The 26,500-nt window shown below is 44.2% G+C and overlaps 1 protein-coding gene across 1 annotated transcript in view; it reads left to right on the forward strand.

Moving 5' to 3' along the window:
- HHAT (hedgehog acyltransferase) overlaps positions 1–26,500 on the forward strand; it is a 378,452-nt gene that overhangs the window by 67,997 nt on the left and 283,955 nt on the right. The window contains exons 5-7 of the mRNA XM_081223558.1: positions 11,765–11,959; positions 14,666–14,881; positions 23,662–23,833. Coding sequence (XP_081079684.1) covers positions 11,765–11,959; positions 14,666–14,881; positions 23,662–23,833 — 583 coding nt within the window. The remainder of the gene's footprint in view (positions 1–11,764; positions 11,960–14,665; positions 14,882–23,661; positions 23,834–26,500) is intronic.

Below are 26,500 nucleotides of genomic sequence, written 5' to 3' on the forward strand. Positions count from 1 at the left end.
GAAAAATAAACAAAGAAATGAAACAGCATCCACAGGGATGCTTCCTAGCAAGATATACTTAAAATGGAAGGACACAAGGACACAGAGTGTTTGAAAGTGAAAGGATGGAAAAAGGTGTTCCAGCAAATATAAGACTCATCTTTGTCACGTCCACCTAGATACTAGTGCATTTTCATTAACAGCTGGCAAAGAACATTATTTGTGACAAAGAGGGTTCTTGTTTAATGATAAAAAGTTCATTTCATGAGGAAGATATTATAATTCTAAGTTTGTTTATTTTGCTTCCAAATATAGAAAGCAAAAGTTGATCAATACCATAAAGATAAATAGATACATATGTGATTTTAGGGAGAGATTTTAACATAATTTTATCACTAATTGATATATCAGATAGAAGAAAGCAAATAATACAATTAATAAGCTTGATATAAGAAACGTAAATGGGGACTTCCCTGGCGGTCCAGTGGCTGGGACTCTGCGCTCCCAATGCGGGGGGCCTGGGTTCGATCCCTGGTCGGGGAACTAGATCCTACATGCCGCAACTAAGACCTGGCACAGCCAAATAAATAAATAAATAAAAAGGTAGCTTATAAGCGGGCTATGAAGGATCTTAAATACTATAGTTTGGGAAGCAGGAATCCACTGAAGGTTTAAAAAAAATGTAAATGATTACATCTAACAACTGGAGAATTCACATCCTCTTAAAGAACACATAGAATATTTATAAAAACTGACCACATCTTAACCATAAAGTAATTTTCAATGAATTTCAAAGGCTGTGTTTTAAATAGGTTACCTTCTCTAATCCTAGTGTAATTAAGTTGGAAACCAGTAACACAATGACCTGAAAACTCTAATTCATTTAGAAATTAAAAAAGAAAGCAAACTTTAAAATAATAGGTAAAAAAAGAGATCATACTGGAAATTAGAAAATAGTTAGAAATGAATGAAAAATATATTACATATCAATACTTGTAGGGTGCTACTTGGATAATTTTAAGTTTATGTAAGTGCATAACTTTACATGCTCCTATTAAAACAAAAGAAAAGCTGAAAATTAATGAGCTAAGCATACAACTTAAGAAATTAGAAAAGAACAGAAAAAAGAAACGAAGGAAAGAACAAAAATAAGAGTAGACATTAATGAAACAATCAGTGGCATGATTGGTCAAGAAAAAAATGCACAAATAACCAATAGTAGGTGTGGAAAAGAGGATGAAAAAATATAGTAAGAGGATATTTTGCACAACTTTATGACAATAATTTTGAAAACTTTGGCAAAGCAGACACATTTCTAGAAAATGTGTCTTACCAAAACTGACTCATGAAGAAATAGAAAGACTGAATAGTACTATAACCGTGAAAAGAAGTTGAATAAGTAGTTAAAAATCTATTTGTAAAGAAAATGATAGTCTAACACACCACTTCTTCCAAACATTCAAGGCACAAGTTATTTAAATCTTTTCCAGGCTTTTTCAGAAAATAGAAAAAGAGGGAACATTCATTTTATGAAGAAGAGAGCATAACATTGATACCAAAATCAGAGTATGCGCCCTACCAGATACTATGACTTAATAAAGATATAATAATTAGGACATTGTTGTATTGGCACCAGGATAGATAAATAGACCAATGTAACAGAATAGAGTTTAGAAAATACTTGCACCTAGATGGAAACTTGATTTTGACAGATGTGGCATTTCAGATCTGCATGGAAAAGATAAACTTCAATAAACAGTGCTGACACAATTGTTGAGTCATATTAAAAAGAAATGAATACTTACCTCATACCATTCATAATCATTTTCAAGGTGAATTAAGTCCTTAAAATAGGACTTCCGTGGTGACGCAGTGGTTAAGAATCTGCCTGCCAGTGCAGGGGACACAGGTTCGATCCCTGGTCCAAGAAGATCCCACATGCCGCAGAGCAGCGAAGCCCGAGAGCCACAACTACTGAGCTTTTGTGCCACAACTACTGAAGCCCACACGCCTAGAGCCCATGCTTCGTAACAAGAGAAGCCCACGCACCTCAGCGAAGAGTAGCCCCCACTCGTCACAACTAGAGAAAGCCCGCGTGCAGCAACGAAGACCCAATGCAGCCAGAAAAAAAAAAGGACTTAAAAAAAAAAAAGAGTATGAAACTTTTAGAAAGCATGATGTAGGAGGAGAATACTTCTTGACGGTAGGGTAGAGAAAGATTTCTTAATTAAGACACAAAAAGTATAACTTGTAGAGGAAAAAATTGATAAGTTTAACCACATTAAAACCAAGAACTTATCAATGTATAATAATCAATGTACATCTTTGTATGTATCCAGAAACACAATGAAGAAAGTGAAAAGGCAAGTCACTAATTGAGAAGTTATTTGCAACCTGACAGAGGTTTGGTATTGGAATATATAAAGAAATTTCAAAAGGAAAAAACAAGTTACCCAATAGAAAAAGGGCTCAATATGGGAAAAGGAATTTGCAGAAGAGGAAACAGAAATGACCAATAAACTTATGAAAATGTGTTCAACTTCATTAGTAGTCAAGCAAATGTACCTTAAAACTACAAGATACCATTTCATGCTTTCAGTTTGGCAAAGATAAAACAAAAATCCCCTGATGATATCAAGTACTGGCCACCTGAACTCATACAGAGTGGTTGTGAGTATGTGTTGGTATGGCTTCTTTGTATTTCATTACCTAGAGAAGTCAAAGAGGTACGAAGTCCACAGCTACCAGTGCTAACTCGGACATGTTCCCTGCAGAAGCTCTTCTCTGCCAATCAGGGGACATGAGCCAGGACGTTCATTGCAGCAATGGGATTGTAGTAACAAAGAGCCAGAAGCAATCCAAATATTCGTTATGGGGAAATGGATGAATTGTAGTGAATTTATTCCATGGAAAGGAATGAATTATAATTGTAATTGTCAACGTGGCTGAATTTCTGGATCATGACATTGAGCTAATAAGGCAAGTTGCAGAGGAATCTACCAGATATGGTCCTATGCACATAGAGCTGTACAGACTAAATGATACATTCATGTGTATGATCACAAAGATGAGATAGCCATGAAAATAAATTCAGGATAGTGGTCATATCTGGTTGGGGAGATAGAATCAGAGGGGAGAGGGATTCCCCTGGTGGCACAGAGATTAAGAATCCGCCTGCCAATGCAGGGGACATGGGTTCAATCCCTGGTCCAGAAAGGTCCCACATGCCATGGGGCAACTAAGCCTGTGCACCACAACTACTGAAGCCCGCATGCTCTAGGGCCTGTGTGCTGCAACTACTGAGCCCACGTGCTGCAGCTACTGAAGCCCGTGTACCTAGAGCCCGTGCTTTGCAGTAAGAGAAGCCACCGCAATGAGAAGCCCGTGCACCGCAACGAAGAGTAGCCCCCGCTCACCACAACTAGAGAAAGCCTGCGCGCAGCAACGAAGACCCAACGCAGCCAAAAAAAAAAAAAAAAAAAAGCTGAAAAAAGAATCAGAGGAGAGATAATCAGAGCCCTTTTTTGGTTTGTTTGTTTTTGCTTTGATTATTTATTTATTTTTATTGAGGTATAATTGACATTTTAAAAATTGAGATGTATTTGACATATGCTCAGGGGCCCTTTAAAGCACTGATAGCTTTATCTTTCTTAAGCTGGTGCTAGGTATGCAGGTGTTATTTCATTATTCTTTATACCTTATAAACTTTATAAATATTCCTTTCCCTGTGTTTGATATGTGATATATTTTTCACTGAACATGTGGAAGAATGGTGTGGCAGGGAGAAGGAAAGATGAGGCTGCCCTGGGCACACTGAGTTTTCATCCCCTGCCTTGCTCACCGTTCTGCCATGTGCATCAGGCCCAACATGGCCCCATCTGACTGGTCTCCTTTGCTTCCCACTCTTTGTCTTGCTACCTGTTGTTTGCTTCCTGTAGATCAGTGTTTCTCTAGCTTTTTTTTCTTTTTTTCATTATTTCTCCCCCAGGAGCATTTTTAGCTATTTTTCCCCAATTGTCACTTCCTCTTTATGACATTTTAATACCACAGATGTACTGTCTGTTTATGTACTGTGTATCTGCCTGTGCTTTATGCATAGAGGAAGGTTTTCTTGTCTGCAAGAACCAATTCCCCCCCTTCTCTTGGAGTAGATATAGCCCCAGTCGACAGTGCAAGATGTAGATTCACCCTCTGCTCATGGACGGATATTCCTCCCTCTTTCCAAATTTCCTCCGTTTTCAGCTCCTGTTTTGCACCTACCACCATCAGAAACCTACCTAGGTTAGGATATAGATGTTCCTATGGTTAATTTGCTTGTAACTTTGAGTTAAGTCCCTTCCTGTTAGGAGTCCACATTCAGGGTGGCTAAGAGCTCCTGGCTGAAACCCGGCTTTGTCACTTTTTAGTGATGCAGTCTTAAGCCAGTTAATTAATATCTTGAAGCCTTTCTCCTCATTTGTACAACAGGGACGGTACCGCTTGCTTCCTGGGGTAGTGGTGAGAGTCCGATGGTTTTCAAGGTTGTGCCCGCATACGATGAGACCCAAGTAAGAGGTGGCTGCTGCTGGGGTCTGCTGGCCTTTGCTGTGTGCCACGACTGCAGTCTGTGTGTGCTCCTGGGAGCCATTCCCTCTGTGGTGCTCAAAAAGGAGGTGACTGTCAGAACTTCTGAAACCCCAGAGGGCAGAGGCTGTCTGTGCAGCCATACCTACCTTCCTCTCCTGCATGTCTTTCTCTGACCCTGTTTCAAGCTTGAGCTGGGCTGTGGGATAAAGGATGGGGAGACACAGTCCCTCCCCCAGGAGCTGAGTGAGAAGTGACAGAGGAAACCAAATCCTGATCAGGATCCTGGGAGGAGCTGGCCATATCTGCCTGGGGGTGTCAGGGAAGGCCCCCGAGGAGGTAGCTTGTGAGCTGTGCCTTGAAGGGAGTGGAATCATCTGCTTATTTCAGCTTCCTGTATCTCATTACCAGGCATGGGTGGATAGGTGGACTTGTCTTTTTATCTGCAGAGCGCATCTTATCCAAACTCAGTAGGAGGTTTTGTTTGCATTTTTCTTGGAACATGGCAGAGTTCGCACTGAGCCGTGTGTGTGTGTGTGTGTGTGTGTGTGTGTGTGTGTGTGTGTGTGTGTGGTCTCCCATCTCTTTGTGACCACAGGTTTGATTTGTGCAACAGCTGGTGGGCAGGGTTCTGGTCGGGCTGGGGCACAGTGTGCTCTTTGTCTGAGTCCGCTTGGTCCTTATGTAAGTATGAACCACAACTTTGGCCTCATTAGTTCCATGCTTTCACCACCTGGACTGAGTGTTCCACATGGTCTTAATTTGGGTGGATGTTTTTGGTACTTATTCAGGGTGGAAGATTTGGGTTGCAGTTGTCTTTTGTTTCCCCATTCTGGGGGGCATCATGAACTGTGGACGATGCTGTGCAGAGGATTAGGCATTATCACTTCTTGCGGTTACACCCCTTGAACGCTGAAGGATGCTTCCCGCCTTCATCTACTATCTAATCCCGTCTCTGCCTTTGTGGCCCTACCTCCTCCCAGAGAGAGGCAAAGAAGAGTTTATTTTCAAAAGTGAGATTTTCTTTTTCTTCCTTTTTTTTTTTTTTTTTTTTTTGCCATGACAAGTAATAAAACTTTCCACTGAGCTCCTCGGCCAAGGTTAAACGCCTTTTCTCTGGGTAGGGCTCTCTCTGGGATTTGGCAAGACTACATCGCGGGCAGTGCCCTGGGAGGGAGGGGAGGCTGAGTAACGGCTCTGAGCTTTGGCTAGGGGTTTGTTATGATTGGAACGTATGTGGGGTGGGTCAGACAGTGGCCTCCTTTCTTGAACACCCTCACCACCTGAGACATTGCGTTCCCTGCCCTCAGAACCAAAAATACCCCTGTGCAAACTTTTTGAGAAGGCTGGCCGCTTGGGGGGCCGAGGCTGGGTGCTGTTGCTGACCACAGGGTGCGTTCTCACCTGACCTCTGACTGGCAGCACCTGCATCATTAGCACTGGGCCCCGGCTGGCTGAGCTCATTGGCCGCAGGCTGAAAAGCGTGTTCCCGTGGCGCTGGCTGAGACAAGTAAACTAACCTCTGGAAGGCCGTGGTAAACAGGCGCTCCCTTCCAGCATATTATCAAAACCACACACCTAATAGGAATCTCATGCATTAATGGTTTTCCTGGAATCAGACTCTTCCACCTCCATCACTGCATCTCTAAGGAGGGATGAAATTGGCTTTGTTCGGGCCCACGGGGCTTTGCTCCCAGGAAAAGGAGGCTAGAAGGCTGTTGTGTGGACTCTGCGATGATTTTGGTTATTTTCCCTTTTTGTTTGTGTGGGGATACACACACACACACACCCCACACCCCCCCACCCCCCCACACCACGCCACACCCCCCCCACACCACACCACACACACCACACACACCCACACCACAGACCACACACAGACCACACACACACCACACACACACCAGACACACCACACACACCACACACACCACACACACACATATTTATATATTTTCTTTTCAGTAGCAGCTGCAGTTGATTATGTAGTATGCAATAAATTATGCAGTGCATAGGGTTATTGATTGACTCATTTTATTTATTTCTCAAACAGTGCCCCCACTGAGTGGTTTCTGGGCAGATGTACAAAAAGAATTAATACACAGCAAAGTCTGGTCCAGTTCACCAAGCCTTTGCACTTTGGTTCCTCCCTACAGAGGTGAGCCAATGAGGGGAACCACTCAGGCACATCCTGTTATCACTCATTGTCCACAGCACAGAGCAAGCTAAAGTAGAAGGGAAGAAGACATGGCGTGAGGGGGGCATAGCCAGCCAGCTCTTCCTGTGGCTGGGTCCTGGATCCCTATGAGGAAGATTTGAAGAATATAGGTTTGCAAAAGAAAAGGCCACAAGTCCATGGTCTTTTCTCAGGGGTGCTGATTTCAGCCTTTGAAACACGCCAGCTGAATTTGTTGATCTCTCGGAAGTCTTCCCTGGGGTGACAGGAATCAGGTTCTATCGAAGGTCTGCTTTCAAAGGTTGGTGCCTGTACCTTATCGGCTGTGCACTATTGGAGGCTTCCCCCAGCACAAGATTGTAAGAGATCCCTGTGAGTGCAAACAGGCAGTAGGCAGTGAGGTGTGAAATAACACCTTTTTATCCTGTCTGCATTGGCAAAGCAGTCTGTTCATAAGGGGTTAGGTGTACAAGCAGAGACTTTGGAAATCATCAGGTTTTCACATTAGTGACTAAAAAGCCCCAAATTTTGGTGCTAATTTCTTGTTCTTAGTCATAACTGCCATGTTAAACCCCCAATATCTGGGGAAGCATATCCATCCATCCATCCACCCATCCATCCACCCATCTATCCATCCAACTATTCTAACCATTTATTTATCCAGTGTTTATGAAACACTTGCTATATGCTAGGTACCATGTAAGATTCTTACATTATTGTATTATGAATAAGACAGGATATTAATTTGTTAAGGGAGCCTATCAGAAAGAGAGATGGTTATGCCCTGTTTTGAGAAGTGGTTCAGTATAAACACAGGGGGCAATGGGAACCGAGGGCAAGTTCGCCTACCCAGTTCAGTCTGGCCTAATTCCATCAGAAAGGCCACAGTATTTAGTCTCGCTTTATCTCAACTGCCATAAAAACAGAGTACAGTTTCTCTCTTATTGTTTGTTAAACTTTTAAAAGTTTCTCCTCTTCCCCTGCCTTCCTTTTGGTCTCCTATCAGGAACTGAAGAACCTGGAATAAAGAGAGTTAAGGGGGTCAGGATAGTTCTGATGGGCTGGCATCTTGTGCTCCAGCGAAGTTCACCCAGTCCATCTTATTGATGCAAGGTTCAGGTTGCTCACACTTTGATACCCTTTAAAAGAGCATGGTAAATGCAAGTTAAAGCCACAGTGGGATACCCCTGTCCAACTACCAGAGTTGATCAGGTAAAAAATAGTAACAACACCAAATGCTGGTGAGGATGCAGCATTTGGATCCCTTGTATGTTGCTGGTGGAAATGTAAAATGGCCACTCTGGGAAACTGTTGGGCAGTTTTTGTTTCTTTTTTTTTTTTTTGGTACGCGGGCCTCTCACTGTTGTGGCCTCTCCCGTTGTGGAGCACAGGCTCTGGACGCGCAGGCTCAGCGGCCATGGCTCATGGGCCCAGCCGCTCTGCGGCATGTGGGATCTTCCCAGACCTGGGGCACGAACCCGTGTCCCCTGCATCGGCAGGCGGACTCTCAACCACTGCGCCACCAGGGAAGCCCCTGTGTTATTTCTTATAACTGCAGGTGAGTCTACAACTGTCTCAATAAAAATCTCAATTAAAAAAAAGCATCATATAAAAGTAATACTTGATTTGAATTTAAATCTCTAAATTAGAAACATCACAGCCCAACATTAAATTAAGGTTGTTTTATTTGTACATGTTACTTGATCAACATGATTCTTTGTGCCTCATTTCAAGTGAACAGCAGTTTCCAATCATAATCGTCATTTGAACCTCTTAACTTAAATGAATTGGGCTGTTCTGACTTTTAGGCAGATCTTTAATCAATTAATTAAAATTAATTAATTAAAATTAACTAATTGGTTTTAATTAATTAATTATATTGGCTGCACTGCCCGGCTTGCGGGATCTTAGTTCCCCGACCAGGGATTGAACCCAGGCTCTCAGCAGTGAAAGCATGGAGTCCTAACCACTGGACTGCCAGGGAATTCCCTAGGCAGGTTTTTAAATCTTGAACTTGACATAGATTATGTCTGTGACCAAAACTGTGTGTATCTGCCCAGATTGCTCTGTGAACTTGCAGAAGAAGTTTTCAAAGCCCTTCTAGTGATGAATCAGAAGTATTGTTTTGGAATAAAACATAACACACTTTATTTTTTAGTTTTGAAAAGTTAAAAGATTCCTGGCATATTTGATGTCAGAGGCCCAATATCTGATATTTAAGCATTTTTGCTAAAGAGGTGGACACAAGTTTGATAAACTAAATACATAAGCACTTTTGGAGTAGAAATAGCTGGGACAGGGCTGTCTTTAGGCCTTTGCATATGAAAATGGTCTTTGAAACACTTGGGCAAAGCCTCCCTCCTCCTCAGAGCAGCAGACCTTCTATGCTGCTGCCTGCACTGCTAGGCAGTGTCACATTTCTACTTCTCGCCCTTTCTGCCCCTCTTCTTGCTGGTCTAGGTGTGCATGTGTGTGTGTGTGTGTGTGTGTGTGTGGTAGGGGGGGATAGAGGTTGGAGGAGGTGTGCCCTAAGGGCTGCATTGATAGTGGGGGATTGTTCCTCTGATGCCAATCAGAGAACAAGGCATGGAAGACTAATCATGCTGTATCAGCATCTTAGTGGTGTTTTCAAGGATGGGATTCCAATCGCATTCACTTTATAGAATGAAAAAAATCAATATGTTAGTCGGGTTCTAATTTATGTTTTAAAATCAGTGTTTTTTTTGCATTGTTCACATCTTTCCCTTTTTATCACCTGCCCGCTGTGAATGTGTATAGCGGAGTTGTCTTTGCCCGTTGGGGAGGATGAGTGGGTAATAGGAGGGATAGCAGAGAATATGAGGTTCACGTGGATGCATTTTCTGTGATGTCTTAGAGACAATTAGACGTTGTCTGCCTGTACTCTTTGGCAGGAGGAAGATGGTGAGGGATGAGAGTACAGGACAACCTTGTGTGCCCCCATGGTATCATTTGTGAGCACAGGTAAATTCATCAGAGAATCTCTGGAGCAGATGGGGTTTGCACAGCACTAGCAAGTAGTTCCGGAAGGTTCCTCCAGCTTTTTCAAGCTGAAGCAGCTTAAGTCTGTGGTTAAGTTCCCAAATGAATCCCAACAAACAGGCTTTTTCCAAATGGATCAAATAGCACTCAATAAAAATGCAGCTGTGTTATGTGTATACGTATGTAGCCATGCACACATGGAAAAAGATTCCAAGTGGTAAATGCTGTAGATCAAGTTGAAAAAGACACCCCTTCCCTTTTGTCCGTTCATTAGAACTACTTCTTAAAATAGTCTCTGGTGACCTTGTTCCTTATAATTGAACTCTGTCCAGAGGTGAGTGCCTGGGGGAAAGTTTGAAGCAAATTTATGTGGCTGTTTAATGTGGGTAGCAGGATGGAAAAATAGTAAAAACTGCGGATTTCTCTGATTTTCCTGGAACTTCAAAGTGGCTGACCTAGTCCCTCATTTAAAATGTTCTCTCTTAGGCTGGAGTATAAGTTTGGTAAGGAATTGTACTAAGGCAATATTTTGGGAGAGTTAGCACTGAAGGATGGGATTTACAGTGTGCAGTCCACATCTGTCTTTCCCTTAAAGAAGTCTTTTTGTTTTCACAGGAAGACCTAATTTCAAGCAGCCCCTACTTTTCAACTCAGTGTTCTCCTGGAAGTCCTGTTTTTGAATGCTCACCAAAAAGCCACATCCTATTTTCCTATAGGAATAATAACTAGTATTTGCCTTGTCCTTCCTGTGTATGCAGACACCACTGTAAGCATTTTACATGCATTAACTTGGTTAATCCTCATGACAACCTCATGAAGTAGATACTGTTACTATCCTAATTTTATATCTGAGAAAACCGAGGCACAGAGAGATTAAGTAAGTTGCCGAGGGTCACACAGCTGGTTGATGGGGATACCAGGATTTATTTAGGCAGTTGGACTTCAAAGCTTGAGTAATTATACCACTAAGATATGTTGCCTCTCAAACAGTGTTAAAACATTATTGTGGTTTTTTTTTTTTTTTTTTTTTTTCGGTACGCGGGCCTCTCACCGCTGTGGCCTCTCCCGTTGCGGAGCACAGGCTCCGGACACGCAGGCTCAGCGGCCATGGCTCACGGGCCCAGCCACTCCGCGGCATGTGGGATCTTCCTGGACCGGGGCACGAACCCGTGTCCCCTGCATCGGCAGGCGGACTCTCAACCACTGTGCCACCAGGGAAGCCCTATTGTGGTTTTTTAAGTAAGGATTTACCAGCCAGATATGACCAAGAGTATATTGTAAAAGCAAAGACATGTTAATTTATCTATTTAGTTATTCAGTGTCAATAACTATAAAACTTGATAATGAAATAGAAAAATTCTCTCCTAAAATGGGAATAAATGTATTAATTGGATTGACTATGCAAAGACCTCACTATCACTGAAAACAGGTAAGCTATACTTCTTCTGTGACACAAACTTGACTGTGAATAATATGCTAATGAAATAAAAATGTAATTAGAGATTTACTTGTAAGTCTCTGGTTTAAACTTTAGAAAGCCTTTTGTGGTTTGGATGGTCCAGTTTTCTCAGTAAGACTCCCGAGAAATGTGCACCAGTATTTTATCTTACCTTCGTTTTGCAGAATAGTGTACGCAGGGGCTAGTGTGCTAGGTTGGCAGCTTTTCCAACCATCTTCAGTCTCCCATAATGTCTGTTGAAAGTCAGCCATAAGTCTTATTGTTGTGGGATCCAGTGGTCTGGGTGGTTTTGGCTGAAGGCAGGAAAGTGGCTCCTTTCTCTGGGTGGATCTGGTGGAGTTCTGGCGACCTGGGGGTAGGCAGCCATCACTCTGGGGTTAATGTGGGAAGTCCCTCTGAATCCTCTTTGTCTGTGTTACACTAAATCCCCAGGCCAGTGAGAACAGTTTGGTTAACGGGTCACAAGTCATTACCCTCTTTTATGTAGAACCTTCAATAGCAATGCCTGTTAACTTACCCTTCTCTTTTTTCTTCCTTCCCCCCCGCGCCCCCCATGTCTTTCTCACTGGGTCTCTCCCTGTCTGCAGCACAAACCCTGGATCCTCACAGCCTATGGGATGTGGGCCTGCTGGTGTGTGCTGGGGACCCAGGGCACAGCCATGGTTCTTATTCACACCGCCATCTCCTTCTGTGTTGCCCAATTCCGGTCGCTGTTCCTGTCATGGCTCTGTTCTGTCTTCCTGCTCTCTACACTGAGCCTTCAAGATGTGGAGGAAGTTAAGGTAAGAGTCTCCGTTTTACCATTGGGAAGGAGAAGGCCCCTTTGGCAATGCCTTTATCCAGGTAGATGCCTTTGTTTTCAGACATGAGTCAATTGAAGAACTGTGGTGGCGCTCCCTCTAGTGGCCACAGGGGGTTGATGCATGTGAACCCTGGTGTTGCCTTCTGCAGTCTTTTGTATCTGACTATGTCTTAGTCCTTGAAGGTTGCCCAGCGCTGACCTTGTACCTTTTCTCCCAGTTTGGGCAGGCATGGATGGTGCCAGATGTCACAGGAACAAAGGGGAAAAAAAAGCAGTAATCCCCTATGCATTTAATAAAACAATCATCTGTAGAATGCTGCATGGTTTATAGGGAACTCTCACATTCCTTATCTCATCAGAAGCCCACGATAGTCCCTGAACAGATAAGGCAGGTATTTTCCTTGCACAGAACACCTTGGGAAGCTTTTGATATTCTTTCTTTAGTCATGTGGAACTGGGCTTCCCGTGGTGTCTTTATTTTTGTTCATTTGTTCACTTATTCGTTCACCTTTTCATTGATTTAAGTGATGGCACTTAGAATTGGTGAGCCCTGGATCTGCACAGTCATGGAAAAGAATGCGACGGGAAGGGTGAGCCAGTGGTTTTCTAGTCTCTTCTATTCACTGTCTCTCCTGCTCTTGAAACTGGAGGCGGTGTTTAACCTCTGAGTCTTAATTTCGTCATTTGGAAAATGGAGGTAATAGCTGCTCTGCCTTCCTCATGGAGTTGTTCTAAGGATCCAACAAGATAATACGTGTTAAGCAATTTTGTGAAAACGGTAGCATTTTGAAAATTCAAGAATTCTTGCTGTTGTTAGGCTACCTTAATTTTTCTTCACTCTTACCAATGGACTGGGGCGAATACTTCAAGCACATGTCTCAAAACCTGGAGTTAAGGGAATAAGTAGGGTAGCGTCTCTCTCCTAACAAAGATACGTAACTTCCCAGAATGATTAAACTAGGCGATCACTTAAATAAGTGTGCTTAAAAATAGATTTGCGATAAAAATAAAAACAAATTCACACCTAACTTTTGGGGGACCTGGCAAACGTTCAAAGACGGTCTCCAGTTGTAATTATCCTTTATCTGGGGACTGTTAGCATCAGTTATGGGTGTTGGTGGTGAATAAGTATTCCATCTGTTATGTAAGCTGGTGGTGTGAAAAATATTGCTGAAGGGGAGAGAGCAAATGACCAGAAACTAGTTGCCCTAAAGTTCCATACTTTTTTTGTTTGTTTGTTTTTGGTTTATTTTTTGAGGTACGCGGGCCTCTCACTGCTGCGGCCTCTCCCGTTGCGGAGCACAGGCTCCAGACGCGCAGGCTCAGCAGCCATGGCTCACGGGCCCAGCCGCTCCGCGGCATGTGGGATCTTCCCAGACCGGGGCACGAACCCGCGCCCCCTGCATCGGCAGGCGGACTCTCAACCACTGCGCCACCAGGGAAGCCCTAAAGTTCCATACTTTAACACATGCAGTTTTCTTGATTTTTCTTGGTGGCTGCTGAAGTCCTGGACGTGGAATAGAAACTCTGTTTGGTACTTAGTTTTTCAGTGTAAAGCCTTAAAAGACCCTCATGGATCAAGTGAACAACTCTTTCCTTTGTCCCAATTTTATTTCTTGTATCTATTTCCATAACCTGTTTTCTCATGAAAAAAGCAATACATATGTATTATAGAAAATATGGAAAATATAGAAAAATATAAAGATTATAAAATGATCCATAATTGTATTCCCTCAATATTAAGATTTTACCACATTTGTTTTTAGTCTTTTATTCTGTACCTAATTTTTTACGTGCTTGTTATTATTTCATGCTGTGTTGTAATTATACTTTTACATACCTATCTCCGGTATGAGAATTTAGGTACATTGAGGGCAGGGACTATTTCTTTTGACGATGTTTCTCTAAAGCTTATTTGGAAAATAGTCTTCAACTACATGTGGAGCCAAATTAATGATAGAAGAACAAAAGGAAAGATATGCTGAACACATAAATCCCACGTGACATTTACAGACACACCCCATTTTATTGCACTTTGCGGATATTGCATTTTTTTTTTAACGAATTGAAGGTTTGTGGCAACCCTGCGTTGTCAGATGATCAACAGCAGTTTTTCTTTTTCTCAGCGATAATGTATTTTTAAATTAAGGTATGTTCTTTGTCTTTTTAGACATAATGCTGTTACACAGTTTAATAGACTACAGTATAGCGTAAACATAACTTTTATGTGCACTGGGAAAGCAAAAAAGTGTGTGACTCATTTTATTGCGGTGTTCGCTTTAATGTGGTGGTCTGGAACCGAACCTGCAGTACCCTGAGTTCTGCCTGTATAAGTCTCTCTTTGTCTTCAGAGTTGCTGAAGGAGCTGTTAGAGTACCCACTGGATGTAGCTGATCTCCATGCTGTCCGCTGGTGTATCTGACAGATGCATATCTGGGAAAACCTTCACTCTGTGTTGCATCAGGCTTAATGCGAAGCTTATGGCTGATGTTAGGGACACTCTCCTGCCCGTTGCTCATTAATTGCTTGTTTTGATGATCGATGATGTTTACCTGCTGTTCAGTGGTTCTCGACTCCCTGGATGGGACAGCTAGCTGCTCTGCCCATGGAAGAGATCTCCTTCCTGGGAGACTGGATGATGTCCCTCCTTGACACTCAAGGTTGTTGTCTCCCTGTGACTTTGCAGAGAGGGTGGTACCAGACGGAAAATGAGTACTACCTGCTGCAGTTCACACTGACCGTTCGCTGCCTGTACTACACCAGCTTCAGCCTGGAGCTCTGCTGGCAGCAGCCGCCGGCTGAGCGCACCTTCTGCTCCTTTCCCTGGGTGGTGGCCTATGTCTTCTACTACCCAGTCTTCCACAACGGGCCCATCCTCAGCTTCCCGGAGTTCATCGCACAGGTGAGAGCCTTTCGGGGATTGGATGGGTGTTTCTGCAGATGATGCTTCTGTCTTTATTGCTGTGGTCATCCGTGAGTCTTTTCATACAGGGGTGCCCACAAGTTTAGAACACACATTATTGTCATGATTTCTGATAATAAATGAAATACTTTGGGGAAATAAGCCTTCAAAATAAAGGTCAGCATATCTCTTGTGCCTGTTGGTTGTAGGAGCTCCCACCCGGATTCTCTGTGGACTGTGGCAGCCAGAAATAATAACTGGGCACAGCCAGGAGCTTGGGGGTAGGCATCCCCTGCAGGAAAGAAAACTGGCTTCTCATGGTATTACTTGGAAAATGGGAGGAGGAACTGGCTAAGCTCCTGGTTGGCAAATAATAGGTGCCCTTTTATTTTCACAAACTGCTTATGAAATAGCTCATCCGTGGCCTGGGAATTGTTCAGGGCGATCTGGATGGGATAACAGAGTGGAGTTGAAGAGGGTTTGAGAGCAATGGTGTGCTTTCGGGTCTGGGTGCCTGTTTCTGCCCAGGATCTCGCCTGCCTACTTCTGGACAGCAGCCTTGTCTGGACAGCAGCCTTGTCTGAAGCCCATGGGAACCCACCTTCGTCATTGCCACCTCACTTTTCCTCCGAGTTCGGATTTTTTTCCTCATTCCACAGCTAGCCTCGTGGAACACGTGTACTAAGTTAATTCACCTAAAGTGTGAGTAATCAATTGATGTTCCCTAAAAACAGTGTTTCTCAAAGGACATTCCTGCCTCCCTCCCCCCAACAAAACAATCTCCATGGAGGTGAGAACAATAACACGTATGCACACACAGTGCACACATGTGCAAGCACACACATGTACACGTGTGCACACACACTGGGGCCTGGACACGTAGTTTGAAGAGCAGGGCCAGTAGCAGTGTTTGACATTTTCGGAGGGCAACCCGAAAGGTGTCCCCTGCACAAATAGGAGGGTTCTTAGGAATCCCTTATTTTGTCTTAAAAATTTCACTGAGTTACACATTGTACTCAGAAGTATATTTCTTCATTATAACAATACCTTAATGTTTAAACATTGCCAGTTAAATCATTGAATGTTTTCCCCTCTGCAAATCTTTAAGTGAAATTGATATTGTGGGCAGATGTATGTTTAGTACGTGGTTTCTCATACCTCAGTTTGGGTTACCTAGGATCGTTCTTTTGCCATGAAGGAATTTAAAATCTGTGTTTGAAAATCATGGTTAAAATTGTTGTGTAAAAGAAAGAGGTGGTTTAGTGATGACAGCTGATCTTCTAACTCAGTGATTCTCAAAGTGTGGTCCCTGGACCAGCAGCTACAGTATCACCTGGGAAGTTGTCAGAAATGCACATTCTCAGGCCCCGCCCCAGACCTAATGAATCAGGAACCCGGGGGCGGGGCCCAGCAGCGTGGTCCTGATGCTGTTAGAGGTAGAGAACCACTATCCGAAGTTCCTAGAAGAGCAGGGGGTGGGGTGAGGGTGGGGTAGACCCAGGGTAAGGTGGGTTCAGGTCCTCCGAATTTTGTCTCCTTTACAGCCTCCTTGCCACTGTAAGTTTTTAATTCTAACGTTGCAGTCAATAACTTTTGGACTAAACATCCACAAGCACACCCCCACCCCTCCCTTGAAGACAGATAATTCTCAGAGAAACAGACTAAACCCATTAAGAGGAAACAAATTGGGACTTCCCTGGTGGCGCAGTGGTTAAGAATCCGCCTGCCAGTGCAGGGGACACGGGTTCGAGCCCTGGTCCAGGAAGATCCCACATGCCGTGGAGCAACTAAGCCCGTGCGCCACGACTACTGAGCCTGCGCTCTAGAGCCCGCGAGCCACAACTACTGAGCCCGTGCACCACAACTACTGAAGCCCGTGCGCCTAGCGCCTGTGCTCCGCAACAAGAGAAGCCACCGCAATGAGAAGCCCGTGCACCTCAAAGAAGAGTAGGCCCCGCTCGCCGCAACTAGAGGAAGCCAGCGCACAGCAACCAAGACCCAATGCAGCCAAAAATAAAATAAATAAATTTATATATATAAAAAAAGAGGAAACAAATTATTTTCCTAACTGCCTCTTATCCATTAAGGAGCTTAGCCCTATGGGATCTGTACTTTGTTGTTAGACAAATCATCATTCTTCTTAGTTCTCGTCTGTCTCCTCCTTTCTGATTGTACCCTGTAGGGTCTTGAGGGAATATGAGAGGCGGGTCTCAGGGTCCTGAATATGTTACACAGAGGCGAGCTTTGAGATTATCGCTCACCTAAATCCTTAGCCAAAGGCTCTTGTTCTTGAGTTTCAGCCTGGGGAAATGAAGGGGTTTCTCCCTGTAGGGAGTCAGGTCTGGAGACTCCAGGTAGCATCTATGTCCCCTCTCTCTGTTTTTTTTTTACCCCTTTCAAAGTGGTAGCGATTGCCAAAAGCAGGGAACTCAAAAAGGCAAGTTGAAACCTTTCTCTATGGTCTGAGAAGATTCATAGAAAAGTCAGTCTAGAAAATGCAAAATGTTTAATAAGCTACAGGGCAATAAAGACAAGCCAGATGGTTTCTGCGGTTGCTGGGGGTGTCTATGGGGCACTTACCTCCTGTGAGAAAAATGGGTCTAAAAGGAGAGCAGTTAAACTAGGGAGCTCATCTAGTAGTGAAAGGGCTCCTTCAGAGAAGCCGGGAGGGGGCAGAAGAAAGCCAACTGGAGGAGCTTGTAAGTAAGGTTTGCTCTGAACGAGTGCTTGTGTGAATGAATAAATGTTAATAGGAAATGGTAGTATTGAAATTTTGGCTCTTAGCTTCTCAGGTCAACGCTCACAAGCTCTAAAGAGCAGAGAGAGACTTGCCACCAGGGGGCAGCACAGCCTTACCGTGGAGACGAACCCAGCTGGGCGAACCACGGTCCATAAATTTACAGTACTAGGTCCACCCTGGGAGAATGTTCTCTTTCACCCAGTTTTGTTTTCGTTTTTGTTTTTTTTTTTTAGTGTGTAAATTTACATATCCAAGATGAGGCAAGTATAGAAGAGGTGCCTCTGTAATGTATGGCATGTGAAATTTGTACACATCAATCATGAACAGGGGAAAATGTGCCTGTCAACAGGCCTCAGTGCCTTAACTTGAAGGCCATCTCTGATGGCATTTGGAGTTTCAGGAATATGGGCCCCGTTTATTTTTCTCCCAGGGTTCTATGGAACTCAGATACGGAGCCGGGGGTGAGGTCGGGCGACAGGGTCGGGGAGGTCTAGGGAAAGGCAGGAAATGCTGTTTATTTGCTGAGCTGGGAGCCTGGGGCCACCACATCCTTACTCTGAGCAGGTTGAATCATGCAGTGAGGGAGGAGCTGATATGGGGGGGACGGTGAGCCTGGGTGTGGGAGGACCAGGGGGCTTTTCCTTGCTGAGGGCTGTGCTCCTGCCCCGAGGAGAAGAGCCAGTGCTCAAATAGGGAACTAGGTTGGTGGTTAAGAGCAAAGACTCTTGTGCCCAATCCTATTGTTACAGGGTTTGAATCCCTGCTCTGCTTTGGCTTGAGAGCTTTTGCTGAGTTACTTACCTTATTTGTGACTCAGTTTCCTTATCAATGAAATGGGAAAAGTAATAATACCTCCCTCATAGGGTTGTCCTAAGGATTAAATGATTTTGTATAGATAGTGGGGCTTGACATGTAACATGATGAGGTGTTAACTATTACTATTGTTGTTATTGTTATCCAAAAGCGGGGGCATTTCTGGGGTAAGTTGTTGGAGGAGGGCATTGAAAGGATGTGACCACTGGTTGACCTGCAGTCTGGACCTGGGCAGTTGGAGGCTCCTCACCCCTCCCCTGCCCTTGGAATATACGTTCTGCCTGCCATTCCCATACTAGGAGCCATTTCAGGGACATAGCCTTGACCTTGAAAGAGGAAGGTGTTGTTGAGACCGTCTGAACTGACTACGTGACTAAACCCAGGTAAGGCCTCTATTTAAACTTTAAAATTCTGGCAGTGGATGCAGAGATCCACTTGCCTTTCAGCGCCCAAGGCAAGGCTCTTCTGTAAGCTCCCTTGCTTATTAAACCTGCCACCTGCCAATCCGGAATGACCTGGCTGTTTTTCTTTGGTCGCTCCTTGCCCTCTGTGTACAAGGGGCCAGATTTCACCCAGGGAAGCTCCCGAGGGTGAGAACTAACATAAGTTTATGCCAGAACTGAGGCCCTGGGTGTCCAGGCTGATAGGTGAGGGCAGCAGCAGGGGCCTTTCTGGGCAGGATTCTGGACAGGGACCATCCTTGATCTCAGAGGAGGCCAGCGGAAGACAGATGCAGGCAGTGGCTGCAGGTGCAGGGGCGGGCCCAGCCCCTGAAGGACCAGGCCTGGCAGTCAGTGTTCCAGACAAACCACTCAGGGTATGGGGTGGGCTCTGGTTCTAGGGTGCATCTGGAATGGTGCTAACTGTGAGAAGTAACCCTAACCGAGCACTTACTCCTAACCAGGCTTTCCATGTTCTGATGCCTTTCATCCTGGCAACAACCCTAGGAGAGAGGCACTGTTGTTACTCCCACTTCACAGACGGTAACACAGAGGCAAGGACAGGCTAATGCAATGCGCGTTGGGGTGGGAGGGACAAAGACCAGACAGAGCCTTGTCGCCAGCTTGGTGAGCCTCACAGGAGTTAGAGGGAGGAAGCAGTGTGACCTGGTGGACGTGCGGGTCTGGAGGCTCAAGCTGGCCAGACCAGGTCCCAGTCCTGTGGCAGCTACACTGACCGCAGACCCCATTTGCTGTTCTGCCAGAGACCACTCGGTACTACTGGCCTTGGTCTGGATGCTGGGGAGGGGCAGTGAGGGTCTGATTAGGGAATGATTTCCTGGGAGTAGGGGGTACAGTCTATGACTCTGGGCTGGAGAGAAGCTCCCGTGTTACAAAGGAACAAGACTCGGGCTACAGTGCCTTTGACCCAAGCGTGGAGGTTGGAGCAGAGGTAACTCAGTTGAACAGTTGCCTCTGGGGAAGGCTTCTGTTTGGTGCTCTCCAACATGGGTATTATTCATATGTGAAAGAAAAGAACCTTTCATCTTTGAGAACTGTCATCTTTAATCACTAGAATATCTTTGAAGGGCTTCGATATTCCTTTTTATGCAATTTGCATGAAATGAGGTTTTAAAATATAACGTGTTTTAAAATGCACTTTGCAGATGAGTTAATGTGTATGTTTTAGTGGAGCCTTAACTAAAAATTCCCATTGATGGCAGTTTCCAGCGGTCTTAAGATGGGCACTCCCCTCAGTTTGAAATATCTCAAGTGAAACGCTTTGCATGCAGAGGTTGAATAGTGAGCCACCCTGCTCATTAGGTGAGCTGTGTATGGTGTGTCTTTTCCTCCTGCTGAATTGACAGGGGACAAATATAAATGGACTGTAATAACAGTGCAACTCTGAAGAAAGACTAATAACCATGTTTTTAAGTAAAAGCGAATAGAATGAAAAATTGGATTGTTTTCCTTCTGCTGTGTTTACTTGTGCAATTAAGGAATAGATGTTTCTCTTACTTTGAATGGGGAGGCATCCAGCATCAAAAAGGGAGCATTGCAGAGAAAAGTCCAGCCCTTCTGGTCCAGTGGTGACACATAAGTATGCCTTTTTAAACCTGGAGAGCAAGTTTGGCCCTGGGGAAAGTAGGGAAGTCATTATTGGGAGGCCAGCCAGTCACAAAACGCACCTCATGTTTCTTCTTAATTACAGATACTCGCGTCATTTTAGACCGTGCATTGTTTGGGGAAGGAAAGGAGGGCCTCTGGACTGACCTTGAAATGTGGTCGCCTGGAGCTGGAGGTGATTGGACAGACTTATTTTCCTGATTGCCTGGCGTGGCTGTTTGTTCTGACCTCACAGTGGCTTCTCTCCTGTCTAGATGCTTCTCCTCTCCCTGGGATGGGGCTGCACACCCAGTGATGCTCCAAGGCCTCGGGTGCAGTTCTGGTCTTCAGGGGACCTGAGCTTGGGCTTAGGCAACTGCTCAGGGGCCTGCAGGCCATGTGCATAGTTGCTTATTTGGGAACACTGGAGACAGTTGTGCAAAGATTGTCTTTTGTCAACACTGCTTTTGAGGTCGTTATCACATTCATTCAGGGAATCTGCTTTCCGCCAAGAGCCTGGCACCAAGAAAGGCCCCTTCTGTTGGTCTGGAATGGTTTTAGGTGTCTCTTCATGTCTTAGCTTCCCCAGTTGCCTTGGTGTGAACTGTCCTAGCCTCCATAGACTAATGGACACTGTATTCGTAATTGTTTCTTCGTTTGCTGATGGTCATTTGGTCAAAATGAGTTTGCTTTAGAGAGTTGAAAAAGGGTTGAGAATGAACAAAGGGCAACTCAGCATGTAACTAAGAAAGTCTCCAAGTGAGGTGGGAAGGTAAGGAGAAATAAAGATGGGTAGCACAAAAGAGAGAGAGGCTTACTTGCTCATAGAGAGGATGCTGGGCTCCCCTGGGGCGGTCCTGAGACTCGGCATTTTTTACAAGAAGGCTGCAGAAACAGAGGGCTTGCCTCTTTAACAGAGAGGACCAAAGTCTTCACAATATCGTAAAGTTACATTACTTTTTGCCCTGATTACAAAAATAATAATTGTTAAAAAATAACTTAAGAATCTTACCATCCAAAGGTTACCATCACTGCTGCCATTTTGGTGTCTGTGTCTCCAGCCTTTCTTTATTTATGCACGTTTATATCAAAAAATAGTTTTCATGGCTACGTAAGATTGAGGCGCACTCATGCATTTAACCAAGCCCCAAGCCCATACTGTTGGAAGTTTGGGTTATTTCCTTTTTCTTCTCAACTATATAATGCAGACACAACGGATTGGGCAGGTAGGGGGTCTCTCACTGAGGATTTCGCCATCCACTGGCTTGTCGATGCTCCTCTCCAGACTTTGTAGCATGTAGCATGCGCGCTTGACGTAAGGATTCATATGAAAACCACCCTCAGTTATGCCTAGAGAGGGAAAGGGGTCTGCATTGGGTTGCTGTGCTGCGGCTATAATTGCAGTGAGCTGTGATCCCTGCAAGACTGCAAATCCCCCTGTGCCCCACCTTCCTTCCTGGATAACCTTCCCAGCTAGCGCTTCCCCTGTCAAACTTGGCTGGGTGGATCCTTCAAGGCAGTTACTTTTGTTTCCTAATAAATATCTTTCTGAGGTGAACTGAAGAAAATGAAAGGAAATTCCTGTTAATTTGATCAACTTACATTAAAAAATTTAAAACAACAGCTTTCCTGGGCGTAGCTAACCAAGCAGATGGCAAAAGAGGGAAAGCCATTTATGCAGCTTATCGCAGTTTCACTGCGCCAGCCAGAATTTCTTGGTCTTGTTTCTTGCTGTAAGAGGACCGTTTGAGACCGTGGTAGAATAGATGCTCAAGAATGGAATAGAAATTAACTCCTTGGAGTGTAGATAGCCCATCACCTCTAAGGGCAGTGCCTGCCACCCCTCCTGGCTGCCACGGGACCCACTGCGCCTTGATGGTCAGAGGAGAGGAGAAGTTAAAGAAGCATGTCAGGATCACCTTCCCCTAGGGATGGGCCTCTCTTGTTCATGTAGTGTCTGGAGCCCTAATTGTCAAGCCCTTGCTGAACCAAGTCCATATCCTCTGCCAGCTAATGTGTGCAGATACAACTTCATAATTAAGGCAGTCACTTCACCTCTGCATTTCCAGGCAGCCTTCAGTCTAATAAAATCGTGTCAGTGTAAGATCTGGAAAACTTATATGTGCTCTCTTGTTTTTCTGTGTTTGTCTAGGATACATCAGGAACTGCCCTCCATCCTGGGTTTTGGCAGGGCTGCTGCTGGGGTGAAGGGATGCGGAACCCCTTCTTGGTTCTCGGCACTGGGCTAGCTTATGGCCTCCACCCTATTCTTGCTCTTGGACAGAGTTTTCTAGCTTGGACATGACTTAAAAAAATTTTTTTTAAATTGAAATATAGTTGATTTACAATGTTCTGTTAGTTTCAGTTGTACAGCAAAGTGATTCAGTTATCTATCTATTCTTTTTTAGGTTCTTTTCCATTATAGGTTATTATAAGATATTGAACATCTTGTAATATATTACTGTGCTCTACAGTAGGTCCTTGTTGGTTATCTATTTTATATATAGTAGTGTGTATCTGTTAATCCCAAATTCCCAATTTATCCCTACCCCCTTTTCCCTTTGGTCACCATAAGTTTGCTTTCTATGTCTGTGGGTCTATTTCTGTTTTGTAAATAAGTTCATTTGTCTCATAATTTTTAGATTCCACATATATGTGATATCATATGGTATTTGTCAGACATGGTTTTTTTTACCCAAGAATGCCGAGTGTTCCCGAGGCAAACTAAACCGGCCCTCCCTTAGAAGATGTAGCGAAAACGAAAATTTATAAAAACGTTGTCTAGGGGACTCTGAAAGGTTTTAGAAATGGAGGTGGGGCTTTCCTGGTGGCGCAGTGGTTGAGAATCTGCCTGCTAATGCAGGGGACACAAGGTTCGAGCCCTGGTCTGGGAGGATCCCACATGCTGCGGAGCAACTAGGCCCATGAGCCACAGCTACTGAGCCCGCGTGTCTGGAGCCTGTGCTCCGCAACAAGAGAGGCCGTGATAGTGAGAGGCCCGTGCACTGTGATGAAGAGTGGCCCCTGCTCACGACAACTAGAGAAAGCCCTTGCACAGAAACGAAGACCCAACACAGCAAAAATAAATAAATTAATTAATAAACTCCTACCCCCAACATCTTCTTTAAAAAAAAAAAAAAAATGGAGGTGCCATCTAATGACTTCTTCTGTTTCTACTTTAGATGCAGCAGCAGGAGCAGGGCTCGCCCAAGGCCAGCCTTTCCATCCTTCTCCGGGGGCTGGGCCGCCTCCTCTTCTGTTGGTGGCTGGCGGAGCTGATGATTCATCTTATGTACATGCACGCCATCTACAGCAGCACCTCCCTCCTGAGGGCCGTCTCATGTTGGACCTTAGGTAATGGTGGAAATCACTGGCGGTAGAACAAGCATCGAGAGAGGTAGCTTCATGGCGAAGCTGGACCGGGTGCAGACAGGGGTGTAGTTGCCTTGAGCAAACCCTCCTTTTTTTCACCTTGTTCCTCTTGTGGCCGAGGTGACGCATGTGTGAGGTGGCTGACAGAGGTGAGGGTCAGGCTTGGTGGTCTTGGAACCAAGGATGGTAGCAATCCGTCTTCCTAATGGAATCCTGCTAAGTTCAGCTGGTCCGCATCTTCCTGGTATGGCCAGCATTGCACTTGACAGGAGAAGGCCTTGTAGCCCCTGCTAAGAGGTAGTGCTTTAAGACTGAGTTCTGCAGTAATCCTTGTTGTTTTCCTGTATGATATAAAGCAAAGAGCATGAGCTTTAGAGTCAGACAGATATAGTTTTTTTTTTTTTTATTGAAGTGTAGTTGATTTACAATGTTGTGTTAGTTTCAGGTGTACAGCAAGTGATTCAGTTATACATACATATATGTGTGTATATATATATATATATATATATACACACACGTGCATATGTGTGTGTGTGTATACACATATGTATATATGTATATATATATATTCTTTTTCAGATTCTCTTCCCTTATAGGTTATTACAAAATATTGAGTATAGTTCCGTGTGCTATACTTGTTGGTCCTTGTTGGTTATCTGTTTTATATATAGCAGTGTGTATCTGTTAATCCCAAACTCCTAATTTATCCCTCCCTCTGCCCCCCACTTTCCCCTTTGGTAACCATAAGTTAGTTTTCTATGTCTGTGGGTCTATTTCTGTCTTGTAAATAAGTTCATTCGTATCATTTTTTTTTTTTTTTTTTTTGCTGTACGCGGGCCTCTCACTTCTGTGGCCTCTCCCGTTGCGGAGCACAGGCTCTGGATGCGCAGGCTCAGTGGCCATGGCCCACGGGCCCAGCCGCTCCGCGGCATGCGGGATCCTCCCAGACCGGGGCACGAACCCGTGTCCCCTGCATCGGCAGGCGGACTCCCAACCACTGTGCCACCAGGGAAGCCCCATATCATTTTTTTAGATTCTACATATAAGTGACAGCATATAATATTTGTCTTTCTCTGTTTGGCTTACTTCACGTAGTATGATAACATCTAGGTCCATCCATGTTGGTGCGAATGGCATTATTTCATTCTTTTTTATGGCTGAGTAATATTCCGTTGTATATATGTACTACATCTTCTTTATCCATTCACAGCCAGACATAGGCTTGAACCTCGGCTCCACCAGTCACTAGTGGGCAGTCTTTGGCAGCTTGCTACAACTGTCTGCATGTTCACCTGTCAAATGAGCAGACTCAACCTTTGCAGGTTGTTTGGAGGATTAAGTGAAACCATGAAGGTGAAGGGCTTACCTCGTAAAATGCCTGATAGATAGAATTAATGGTGTGTTCTTATGTAGGCCTCTCGGTTGGCCCCTTTTCCTTGTCTACCCATTTCTTTCTGTCTGCAGGTAGGTGGGCTGGAGGTCTTATTTCCTTAGCAGGACACAGTCTCCAGTATAAGACTTTTCTGTGGAGATGCTATTGTTCTGTATTGCTCTGGCCGAAACAGCAGAGAACATGCTCCTTTCTGAACAAAATCTTTTCATTTCTTTGCACTCCTTTCAAGAACTGAAATTCAGCCCCGTGCTCTGACCTCCAGCCTGTGGCTCCAATGGGAAATGTGTGATCTTCCGGCCAGATTAAGCTGCTCTCTGCCAAGGGCAAGAGTAATAGCCTGACTTCTTATCTGTTTGGTGATTTATAGATTTTTTTAAAAAAAATCTTGATTGCCCTTGTTATCACACATGCTTAATCAGAATGTTTTCAAGGAAGATGCCTTTTAGGATTGGAAAAATGCTGAGTTGTTTTAATGACAGTCTGTTCTTCCCAGACAAAATCTTTTTTCGCAGTTGGGGGTAACTAATAATCTAAGGCTTTCATGATACACTTAGGCAAACAAAATAGGGTTAAGTGATGGCATATGCTAAATCAGATCCCAGTTGTACTACATCCAAATTAAGAGATTGTATCCGTTTGGGTGATTTTAACTATGAAAATTGGAAAGCAAAACTGAAAATGGGGTTTAAACAAAAAGGAAAAGTTATCTTAGACAGCTATTACTCCTAAGGTCAGCACTAAGGGTGGTAGATCCAGTGACAAAGAAAAGTCATTAGGCGTCCATTTGGGTAACAACCACTCAGTTAAGAACTAACCAGAATCCTACAAGCCCTTTGTTTGCACCCATAATAACCCAATCACCTCCTTTCACTCCCTCCACAAAGATAACCTGACTTTTGGGTTTATCATTCCCTTTTTATAAAATCTTTTTTTAAAAAATAGACTAGTTTTAGAGCGATTTTGGTTTTATAGCAAAACTGAGAGCAGAGTACAGAGATTTCCCATATATCCCCTGCCCCACACGTGCACAGCCTCCGCCAGTATCAGTGTTCCCACCAGTGTGGTACATTTGTTACAGTTGATAAACCTACAATGACACGTCACTATCACCCGAAGTCCATCTTTATATTAGGATTTACTCAGTGTTGTACAGTCTGTGGGTTTTGACAGATGTGTAATGACGTGTATCCACTCCTATAATATGAGACAGAGTAGTTTCACAGCCCTAAAGATTCTCTGTGCTCTATTCATCCCTC

The sequence above is a fragment of the Mesoplodon bidens genome (genome assembly GCF_964165515.1).
Source record: "Mesoplodon bidens genome assembly, chromosome: 2".
In the NCBI taxonomy this organism is placed as follows: Eukaryota; Metazoa; Chordata; class Mammalia; order Artiodactyla; family Ziphiidae; genus Mesoplodon; species Mesoplodon bidens.